Genomic DNA, 12134 nt, shown 5'->3' on the forward strand with positions numbered 1-12134 from the left:
CAGACTCTCAACCACTGCGCCACCAGGGAAGCCCGTGCCAGGCACTTTTGAAAGCACTCTGTACATATTAGCTCATTTAAGCTTTACGAAAACTCTATGAGGTAGATACTGTTACTATCCCCACATTGCAAATGGAAAAACAGAGGTACATAAATGTTAAGTAATTTGCCCAAGATCATACAGCTAGTAAGTCACTTGGCCTGTCGTTCCAGAATCCATGCCCTCAAATGCTACCCTATACTGCCTCTCTTACTAGCATTTGTTCCTCAAATAGAGTGTTTGTCCCTTAATCTAAACCAGCATAAAAGGCTCACTTGACAGAGAATTGTGGAAATTGACTTCTTTTAATGGAGAGACTTACTTTTTTTGTTCAAACTATGACTAAGGAAAGTTAGCTCTTGCTATAGTATTTGCTGTGCAGAAAGTTTTCTTTATTATTACTTTAATTCTAAACTAAAAAAGGAAATATGCAGTTAGAATTTTAAAGAAGAACATATAACTCTGAGATCGGACATGCTGCTTTTAAAGACATAAAAGAAGATAAAGAGCAGCTCTGCACTGGTATCAAAATCATTGAGGAAGTGATGTGTCCTGTAAGAAAGGGGCCCAGACCTGACTCTTTTGATCTCCTCAAGATCAGTTTTTTTCATCTAGCACATAGTAATAAAAATCTGTACTTTGGCTTTATTATTGTAGCTTTATGAGATGAAATATAACAGTGGATGGAAGGCACTTTAAAGTGTATCAAGTGCTTTATGTAATTTTGAATTGTTATATTTTATCCAGATTTTATTATTGTAACCCTGTTAGCAAAACAATTTTATGGTATGATTGTTTGACAGATATTTTTATAATAAAGTCATCAACGAGGCTGACGTTTATATCTCTTTTGGAATAAGAGAAGACTTAAAAGATAATCAAAAAGAAATGATGCAAAAAGCAATGCAAAGCACAGTGGTAAGAGGTTCACTTGTACCTAAAGATCCGTCATGAATGCTAGAGGGGGAAGGTGACTTCAGAATCATCTAGTCCAATCTCTCATTTTATAGAGGTGTGGAAATTGAAACTTAAAATCCTTCGTTGGTTTCTCACTATCCTTAAGATAAAGTTCACTGTCCTTGGCATTAGCTCCCCTCGCCAGCCCATCTCTCCCTTTCTTCTCCCTTGCACTGGTCACTCCAGTTTCTCAAAATTACCCTAGTCTCTCTTGCCTCCAGGTCTTTGAAGAGCTGCTCCTTCTGCTTGAGAATGCTCTTTCCCTTTGTCCCCTCCTGCCTCTTCTTTGCCCAGCTAATTCCTTCTCATTCTTTGTCTCAATGTGGACACACTTTCTACTCCCTCAGGCCTTGAGTCACTCTCAGTGGAGCACGTTTCACACTTTATTGCAGTGGTTCTCAACCAGGGATGACTTTTACCCCCAAGGGGACATTTGGTAATGTCCAGAGACATTTGTGGTTGTCACAACTGGGGAAGAGGATCATTCGGGCACTTAGTGGGTAGAGGCCAGGGTTGCTGTGAAACTCCTTCAGGGCAGTGCCCCACAACAAAGAATTATCCTGTCCAAATGATGTCAGTAGTGCTGAGAAACCCTTCTTATTGTATGGTTTATTTACTTCCCTATCATTCTCTACACAAAGCTCTCTGGGGGTCTGAATCATTCCCATTGTATGCCCAGAGCCAGCCTGGTTCCTGGCAAAACATAGGTGCTCTATGAAAATTTATAAGTGAATGAATGAACTCACTGGGAAGTTATTGGTCCATGGTCAAGGGCTAGTGGTTGCTGGAGCTCAGAGTAGAGCCCTGGTCCCCTTTTCTCTAGTTCAGTGTTCTTTACATTATACTGTGGATGGTAAGGGTTCATGTCATTTTGCTCACTGCTGCATATTCACATAGTTTGTATCATCAGTAATTTAGCCCTTGTTCTTTCAAAATACAGTTTTATTTCTTTAAGATATAAATTAAATGCCTCTTTTTAATGCAAGATTCTATGCTAGACCCTGAGATTTAAAGTTACATAAGACAAAATTCCTGGCCTCATAACACTCAATTTCAGAAGAAAAAAGAAGGCAAAATCTATTTTACTGTTGTGGTTAATAATTAAATAATATCATGTGACTTAACCCCATATCCCATTACCCATTGTGTGTTTTTAAATTAGCGTTTCAATATGTAAGCAGCAAAGTACAAAGTAAATATCATAAAACCCCATAAACTCTCAGTTAAGAGCAAAAGTAAGCTGAGAGGTCTAGAAAGATGATGACTCAGTGATTGGAAGAAGTCATCTTTGCCAGCTAGTACAAAAAAGGCCTGTGGAATCAAATGATGTTTAAGACGCTTCCGTGTCAAAATTCTAAACAAATAGATTAGAAAATAACATTCTGGGCTTAACTGTGGACTCATTTACTCACTTTAGTGGTGACAATAAAGCATTCCTCTGACATTTGTCTTCAATTGAGAGGCTAGTAAAGGCACATTTTGTTCATTTTTTCCTTATAAATTCTTCTGTGAAATAACTCTTTCATTTTCCCCCTTTAAACAGTTGATAAATGGAATTGCTCGAGTCACATTTGACTCTGAAACAGCAATTAAAGAATTGTCCTATGGCAGTCTAGAAGATTTAAACAACAAGTACCTTTATATTGGTGTGACAGTCATAGAGTCTACAGGTGAGTTTGGTTTTTTTTAAACTTTCTCTTGGGAAATATTTAGACAGCATATTCAAGGTATAAATAATTTCTACAGTTCTTTCACAGTTTACTTCCTTTTATAGTTAAGTTTTATTTTTTACATCATTAAAAACTGGGATTAGAGTATAGCTCTGCCACCCCCTAGTCACTGGGTCTCTATTGCCTCACTGGCAAGAATGGGATAACACCTGCCCATTTGGTATTCCAAGTGGGTCTGCAACTTATCTGGCGTGAACATCTGGCACCCCGATTTTCTCACCCAGTAAGAATCAAAATCAAAGAGATTATGTGTGTAAAAACATTAAATAAATTATCATGGAAATGAAAGTTATTACTATGATCATTGTTTTCGTCCCCTTAGCTGTACAATGATGGAGTTGAACAAAGTGCATCCTAAAGCCCTTTTCTTCTGTAATAGTCAGTAATTCTATTTAAAATTGGAGGTAATGTTTCTAAAATAGATCCAACAATAGTAGTATATCCCTCATAGGGTTATGGTGAGGATCAAAGAGTCAGTATATGCAAAGCACTTAAAACAGCACCTCTTCTTCCTCCTCCTCCTCATCCTCCCCCTCCCCCTTCCCCTTCCCTCCTCCTCCTTTTTGTCCTCCCCCTCCTCCCTCTTCCTCTTCCTCTCCTCCTCTGCCTCTTCCTTCCTTCTCCTCCCCCTCCTTCTCCTCCTCCTTCTTTTCTCCACCTACTTCTTTCTTAGTATTCTTAACACCTTGTCTAGTACTCTTAATCCCCACTCCAATGGTTTTAATAGTTATTAATTATTACTCCAAGTTGGGTTACTTTTCTTACTTCTGATATGTCTTGATTATTTATGTAACTTATATTTTCAGGTCTATATTGAATCCCCAACCAACCTTGAACAAATAATTTAACCACAGTGAGGCCACTTTTTTTTTCAATAAAATGACTGTTAGATCAAATTATTCCTAAGTCCCCTTCCACCTCTTTAAATTTGTCCTTCTGGGTAGCAGAATGAAGAATTGAGGTAATTATCAAGTTTTTAAGCACTTTGTATGCATCTGATGCTCAATAGATGTGGGAGAATGATGATAACTTTATACTCCCTGCCCTGGCTGTGTTTTTGACATTGTTTTAATGTTTCTTTCTTACTTTTATTTTTCTCAGTTTATTACAAACGAATTCAGTTTAAGCAGTATTTATTAGATATGCAAAGAGTGCTGCTAAATATGCAGGCTTACAAATATTAATGATGCGTAATCCCAGTACTCAAGTGGCTTACAAACAAGCTTTATCTATAAGGCAAGTAAACAAAAACTCTGAACAAGAAGGAATTCCATATGTGCTCTAAGAAAAGTGCTTAATGCTACTGACCTTCAGAAGAAGATGAGCTCCTAGGTGATTGCTGAGCAACCAAGAACGGTGTCCTGAAGATGATTGGTCTTGTCTTGAAAGATAAGTAGGGTTTTGAGGCAGGGATAACAGCCAGGATGAAGTGGGGCACCCTTCACAGAGTGAACATACCAAGAGTGGGAGGTGAAGCTTGATCTTTGAGAATAGCAGATTATTCCTTTCGCTGAAGTATAGGATATATATGTAGGGGTATTAGGGATGTAATACTGGAAAGGAGTTTGGGGATACTAGAGCTTTGTATATCATTCTTAATAGTTTAGCTTAAGTTTTAGCTAATGGGTAACAAACACTATTGGGGTTTTTCCAGTAGACCCTCTGGGTTCTCTCTACCTCAAGCTCTCCTTTTATGTCTTCTCCACTTCTCTCCATATCCCTGCTCTCTAAAGGTGAATGCCCTGTAAGGCTTAGTCTCTGGCCTACCCTTTCTTCTCTCCTTAATGCCTTATACATATTTAACTGATACTCAGGCCACTGGTGAAAAGTGGTGTCCCTTCCTCGAATTCTTCCTTGGTCCAATCCTATTGCTCTACTTCCACAAGGACCATCTCTGCCCACAAGCCTTGTGTGTAAGGCTTTGGAAACTCCTGAGAAGAGTTTAGACTTTTCTGTGCACTGCCCCTCTGAACCAAGACCCATATCCTACTTGCTGTTGGTAAATGAATGAGTGCAGGAATGGAGTGAATGAATGAATGAGTAGGTCTGTGGAGACATATGAACACAAAATAGCTCCCCACACAGATCAGTACACTCCTAAAAAAGGTCAACATAATCCTTGTCATTTCTTTAGGTGGATTTTCTGAAGAAGCAGAAATCCCTGGCATCAAATATGTCCTTTCTCCCTACAAACTGAATTTGGTTGCTACTCCTCTTTTTGTGAAGCCTGGGATTCCATTTTCTGTCAAGGTAGATGATGGGGGGTAACTGCTAAATGTGATTATCTTTTTCTAAAAATATGGGGGTGACAAATGAAAGAAGGATGATGGAGAGGCAAATCACAGAGGGAACTCATTCTGTGTGTGAAATCTGCCCCTCTGACTATGTGGTGGGTGGTGGGAAACTGCAGGCCAGCTTCAGCCTTGGGGATGATAACAACCCTTAGGGCAGTATCACTATTTAGTAAGATAGCCTGTGTTAAGCATTCCCTAAATGAGCATTGCATTAAATGATATGTAAATAAAACCCCATAAGTCTATAGTTCAAAAAACACTAAAGTTTAAAATTATTTGGCAACGTGCTCTTTAAAAGTCTTAAGACAGAGATAGCATTCCTTGAAAATAAACCCCTCTCTCTCACCATTTTTTACTTCCTGTGTGTCTCTGAGGGCACATTTCTGTGCTTTTCACTCTGCATTCTCTTTGTACATAACTCTGTCTGATCTCATCTCTCTGTATTGTTCTCCATCCTTTCCATCTTGACAATTTCTGTCTGTCCCTGACTCTTTTCTCTGTTTTTTTTTTCTCCTTTACAATATTTTCTCTCCTTCCTCCACTTTTCCTTTTTAAAATGCTGATAGTATGGAGTTAAAACATTCATTTGACCTTTTAATTATATTTTATTGTAGATTAGTGTTCTATATCTTATTATATATAAAACATGCTCTATTACATATATGTTTTATTATATTTATAAAATGGAAATTTTTATTCCCTATCCTTTACAAAGCTAGAGTAGAAATTTTTTATTCTTTGAAGATGTGTTGCTTTTAAAAATCAACTTTAGGATAATTAAAATGGGTTATTTATTACTTACCGTAGGTCACTGGCCTTTAAGAGCAAAAAATTTACTAGACCACAAGCAAGCTTTGGACATGCTTATAACTTCTTAGTATATATACAACATATTTAATAATATATAACATATTACTATATAATGCATATGGTAATTTATAATATATTATGGAGTATATTAATATAATATATAATACAAGATCACAAAATATGTCACTATATAGAATTTATTATTTTAAAATATATTTTATATATTTCATATCACATATACAGATAAATAATATAAAATATATCTTTGTGGAAATTCTATATGTCCATATGCATGGCAATGAGAGGTAGAGTTTGAGAAAAAAGAAGATGCATTTATTGTTTCTCATATCCAAGAGAATCATTCCCAGAAGTGATTGCCTCATTTTTTCCTTTATCCAGTTCTCAACCAGTTGAACACACACAGAAATTAGATAGCAGAAGACCTTATCACATCTACGTGGCAGACCTAATGTGATGATATTTATATTCTGAGTCTTCTCGATATACAGGGGAATCCATTCAAGAATGATTTAACTAAATAAGATTAAACCTTTCTATATATAAGCTGAGAACATGCTTCTTTTTCCTGAATTGAATATGAATAATTTATACATTGGTGAGGAGGAGGGAAAATTATTTCAGAATTGTTATGCTTTAAAAGAAGTGATGAGCTCTTGAAATGAATTTGGACTGTTCTGACAAACAGGTGCAGGTTAAGGATTCACTTGACCATTTGGTAGGAGGGGTCCCGGTGACCCTGAGTGCACAAATGCTCGATGTAAACCAGGAGATATGCGACTCGGAGTCAAAGCAAAGTGTAACACGTTCCAGTGATGGAGTAGCTTCTTTTGTGGTGAATCTCCCATCTGAAGTGATGGTGCTGGAGTTTAAAGTGAGCTGAATTCTTCTGTTAAATTTTCTGGGACAGTGTGTACTTTTGACTGTGTGTTTTGGCCAATGTGCAGAACAAATGCGGCAGATTTTATACATGAGTCCAGTGAACAGTTCCACAATTCTGCATCCAAAAAAAGAAAAGAAAAGCACCAGAGGCAATCTGCAAATTCATTGAATGGTCCTTGAGGAAGATAAATCTATCAGTTTTTTATTTGGGGTGAATTATTTTCTCTTATGTGTGTAAGACTGTATTAGAATCTAGAAGTATCAAAATAGGTATAGCAGTGGAAATCAGTGATAGAAATATTCTCTGTTTCCCACCTCCCAAATTTTTATCTCTTTTCAGGGCCACAAAAAAGCCAAATGTGGAAGCCTCTCTTTTGTCCAGCTGTATGAGTCACTCTACCTTAGAGCTCACTTAATAGTCTTCTCTCCCAGCAAATAATATTTAGGTTTCCAATCCCAAATAAAAAATGAGTAAGTTAGTAATGCATGTCAATGACCCCAGCATGCATAGATTCACTATCATCTACTGAGCCCGTATGAAGTGCTAGGCATTGTGCTAACCATTTTGCAGCTGAGGAAACAGAGGCTTTTAACCTTTCTTATGGTTAAATAACTTATCCAGACAATAAATGATGGTACTCAAGAGGCAAACCAATGCCTATCTCACTCCCGAGCATGGGCTATTAACCAACCCCTCTGCTGTCGAAGGCCGATATTGGTGCCATGATATCATTTCTGCCCCACTCTGTTTGTAAGCCCTTCTCTGTGCCACGACTTCACAATGAAACTGGGCCAGAGAGTCTGTGTGATGTCCATTCACAACTCCTGTCCCCAGTCCTCAGGACCTCCCCACTGCTACCCTTCCAACCCATAGGAAAAGGAGTTCCCAACTCACCATGACACTTCAGGAAGGGTGCCAATATTCCAGGAGCATCTTTCTCTCTTCACTTCACCAGACTTTCCCACCATAGCCCACAATCCCATATTATCCCAATTATTGTCCATAGCCTTTGTAAAGTTACTTGATACCACAGCTGTACAAACACTTTGGAGTAATGGATTTCTTTTTTCTCTAGAATTTGGTGTTGTGAATTTTAGAAATTTATAAAGCAAAGAAAGGAATTGAAAAGGTATGTTTCACAGAAAACATTACATCACAGTCCGTGTATCTTTTTTCACTTTTTTTCCTTTTCAGGTCAGGACCAAGGACCCAGACCTTCCAGAAGAAAATCAGGCCAGCGAAGATTACCGAGCAATAGCATATTCATCTCTCAGCCAAAGTTATCTTTATATTGACTGGACTGAAAACTATAAACTTTTGCTTGTGGGAGAACATCTGAATATTGTTGTTACCCCCAGAAGTCCATATATTGACAAAATAACTCACTATAATTACTTGGTAAGTATAATAATGATAGATTTATATCTATTCCCCCACCTGATTTTCCTTTGCTTATAGAAAAGCGTTAGAATGATCCCTTACATATATTCTTACAAAGCACTTTCAAAAGCATCATCTAATTTGATAATCAGTTTTTCAAAAGCCTTTGAGACAGGGCATGATTTTCATGACTACTTCACAGATGAGGAAACTGAGGGACAAAGAGGTTAAAGACTCACTACAGTCACTCAGTTGGGAAGAGGAAGGTTGTAATTAGATTAGATCTGGGAACCTCTGACTCTGTGTTATATGCCTTTCACCAAAGACAGCCTGATTCCTCCATAGAGAGAGCCTGATTAAATTCTCACATTACCTCTGCTCTACTTCATGGCCAAAGATTACATGCCTAGACCCATTGAAAATATGTGCATTTCATTGGAAAAAAGAGGGGACCCAAATCCTGTTCTTAAGGGTTGAGTCATATCATACTTGCTCCAGCAACATCCCTGTTACATCACTTAAATTAAACGGAGGTGTCAGTCAAGGCTGGCAGTGAAAGGTAGGAAAGAATGTAAAAAAAATGTTAAGGGCTTCCTGACAATTACCCAAGAAATGGAATTAATTATTCTGATGATCAGGCCAAACAGGTGATGATGATTTTTTTCAACAGTTTTGAAGAAGAAATTTAAAAATAAATGAGGACCATACTGACTGATGAATAATTAGGGGGCTTGCTTAGGGACTACATACCAAAACCACATATACAGTCCTGTTCTCTAAGGACAATTTAAGGGATCTTTGAGGACATTTTGGCTTCATATGATTTTTAGGGTGGTTTTTTTTTAACCTCACACCTCCAATTTAGTACCTAATCTCTGGCTTTAAAACTTAAGGCCAGAAATTAGGGAAAAAGAAGATGCACTCTACCTCCTCATCTATATTTTTTAATCAACTAAACAAGGAGATGTTAATGACAGTGTGATGACTTTAAACAGATTTGAGGTCAAATTTTAGCTCTCTGAATTCGTAGCTAGGTGGTTTTGAACTGAAATCAGTATGACATTTAGTTAATTCCTGAACCTCAGTCCCTTTATCTGCACAATGGAGATAGTATTCCTATGCTTCTGGTTATTATGGGAACTAAAAGAGTTAATTAAATGTAAAGTTCCTGGCACATAGTAGGCCCATACAATGTTAACTTTCTTTTTCTTTAACGTAATTTCTACTCCAGCTCCAAGCTCCATCCTGAAGCAAATGTTTTGTTTTTGTAATTACCGTTGCTACTGCTGTTTATTTTTAGATTTTATCCAAGGGCAAAATCGTTCACTTTGGCACAAGGGATAAACTTTCAGATTCAGATTATCAAAGTATAAACATTCCAGTGACACAGAACATGGTTCCTTCAGCTCGTCTCCTGGTCTATTACATTGTTACAGGAGAACAGACCGCAGAATTAGTGTCTGACTCAGTCTGGTTAAATATTGAAGAAAAGTGTGGCAACCAGCTCCAGGTAAGCCACAAACTGTAAGTCACAATCCAACTTTCTTCTGAATAAAGAGGCTGTAAATGCAGCTATCTGTGAAGTTTTTGTGTCATACAAATGATATTTTCTTTTTCAAATGACCTTATAGGTTCATCTGTCTCCAAGTGCAGATACATATTCCCCTGGCCAACATGTATCTCTTAATATGGCAACTGAGTTGTATTCCTGGGTGGCTTTAATGGCAGTGGACAGTGCTATATACGGGGTGCAAAGGACAGCCAAGAAACCCCTGGAAAGAGTTAAGTAGTGCATGGCCTTGGTTACTGGGGTGGTCCTATGCAGTACTTCACAAAGTGTGGCCATTAGGGTAAGTGGTGGGGGAAGAATTAAGGGAAGACTAGACCTGCTTTTCTATAGTCTACTCAAAACAGTGACTCTTAGGAAGGTAAGTCGTCCTCACGTTAGTCTCTAAAGCCCAGGTCTATCCATTTTTACTTTTCCAAGTATGGAATTAAGCACTTTAAAAACATATGCCATGATAGCAATTACATTCATGGGCAAAGTGCCATTGATTGGGAGGGTTTGGAGATTTGGGAGCAGGGAGTTTATAGTAGCAGCAACAGAGAAGAATGAATAGGCAACCACTGGGGGTTTTTTGGGTTTTGTGTCCTTTTTCTTACTCATTAAAATCTGTGGCCCAGAAGAATCTGAAAATGATTCACTTCCCCTAAGTTCCCATTTATCTCCCCTAAGCTCTGCTTCTATTTTCTAGGCTTGAATTTCTTTGAAGGAGGAAGAAAGAACTGAGAAACTATTAAGTTAAAAACATTCAGAAAGGAAAAAACATTTGGGGTCAAAATTAAAACTGGAAAAAGCCTCCCCCCGCAAACAAGTTCTCACCCACTTACAACCTAGAGCCCTCTTCCCCAAAATGCAAGAGATTGTGCTCTTTTTTCTATTAGCGACTTAAAAATTACCTTGTTTATTAATTCACTTATTCATATATTCACTCATTTATTCTTTTTTGGACACTATATTGATTGCAGTATGCATCCTGTGTACAACACAGCATGGGGTCAATTTGAAAGAATCACCTCATCAAAGCTTAAGACTTAGTTCCTGATTTAATTTTGAATAGATAAGTATTTCTAAATACAAAAGGACAAACTAAAGGAATGAAGTTGGGAAATTTGGTCTTTGCCCATCTGATAAATGAGTGGGCTGTGCATTTCACAGATTTGTTAGAACCATGTAACAACTTGTACCTTTAGTTTTTCAGAGGAATGATTTCCACATCTGAATAGGCTCACCATTTTGCCTTTTGTTAATTCCTAAGAATTATTAAATTAACTAACTACCTCTGGACAGGTATTTCAAACTTTAGAGAAGAGTGACCTGGGCTGCGGGGCAGGTGGTGGCCGCAACAATGCAGATGTATTCCACCTGGCTGGACTCACCTTCCTCACCAACGCAAATGCAGATGACTCCCAAGAAAATGGTAAAACACTCAGTACTTTTTGTTTATTCTTCAAATTGATTCCTGAAATTTACATGGATGATTTGCCTCCCAGACCTCAGTTTTGTCCCTCCTCCAGAATATTCTCTACACTGATCTTATAATGACATGACTAGGTAACTCCTCTGTATAAAATGTTTCATTAGCCTTCAAGATAAAGTACAAATTCTTTACTGTAATACTCAAGGCCTTCCATGATCCTCTCTCCAGCTCTTTCCAGCTGTTTCTCATCTCACTCTACATGACCTTATGTCTAAGCCATACAGAACCAAGTTAGTTATGGGTGGCACTATTTTACATCTTTGGGCCTTTCCTTATTAGGACTGCTTTCCCTTTTATTAGCCTGGAGAAGCTAGAAGAAGAATCATCTCCTTAATTTGGCCTCTTCCCCATATAGAATTGATCATTACCTCCTCCTTTAATAGGGGGAATACCATAGGGAGGACTAGATCTATTTATAGCAGTGCATCATTGTACGTTCTTACACTTAATTACACACCTTGTCTCAGTCACTGCACTGGGAGCTCTTTAAGGGCAAGGACCACATCTTAATCATCTTCTTTCTGTGGTTTTAAAATTGTTCATAATTATACGTGATACTATTATTTGTAGTAATATAAACACCAAAAATAATTAAAATACCATACCTAACAGAAACATGGCTCACTCTAAAAGCTTAGATATTTCCTTGTAATCAGTGGATCAAAAAGGTTGCAGGATTAAAAACCAAATTCAGATCAAACAAGTCAAACTGTGTGACAATAGATTGTGAGCCCCTCTAAAAACAAGTCATATTGAGATGTGTAGTGTGCGGTGCTTAGTCGAAAGCAGGTTCTCAATATTTGTTGAATGAATGACGTGAATGTTTTAAAAAGTTAAACAATTTCACGGAATTTTGTGGTTTTTGAGATTTTATCTCCTTTTTCCCCTTCTTTTTCTTTATCTTTTTAAAACAGATGAACCTTGTAAAGAAATTCTCAGGCCAAAAAGAACGCTGCAAAAGAAGATAGAGGAGGAAGGTACT

At 37.6% G+C, this 12134-nt stretch overlaps 1 protein-coding gene across 1 annotated transcript in view; it reads left to right on the forward strand.

The window, feature by feature from the left end:
* C5 (complement C5) overlaps positions 1 to 12134 on the forward strand; it is a gene marked incomplete at both ends in the record, with an annotated part of 79195 nt that overhangs the window by 19382 nt on the left and 47679 nt on the right. The window contains 9 exons of the mRNA XM_079706669.1: positions 843 to 957; positions 2540 to 2666; positions 4861 to 4976; positions 6537 to 6722; positions 7926 to 8129; positions 9412 to 9621; positions 9743 to 9892; positions 10963 to 11092; positions 12067 to 12129. Of these exons, the coding sequence (XP_079562795.1) occupies positions 843 to 957; positions 2540 to 2666; positions 4861 to 4976; positions 6537 to 6722; positions 7926 to 8129; positions 9412 to 9621; positions 9743 to 9892; positions 10963 to 11092; positions 12067 to 12129 (1301 nt within the window). The remainder of the gene's footprint in view (positions 1 to 842; positions 958 to 2539; positions 2667 to 4860; positions 4977 to 6536; positions 6723 to 7925; positions 8130 to 9411; positions 9622 to 9742; positions 9893 to 10962; positions 11093 to 12066; positions 12130 to 12134) is intronic.

The sequence above is a fragment of the Hyperoodon ampullatus genome (assembly GCF_949752795.1).
Source record: "Hyperoodon ampullatus genome assembly, chromosome: 6".
Lineage (NCBI taxonomy): Eukaryota > Metazoa > Chordata > Mammalia > Artiodactyla > Ziphiidae > Hyperoodon > Hyperoodon ampullatus.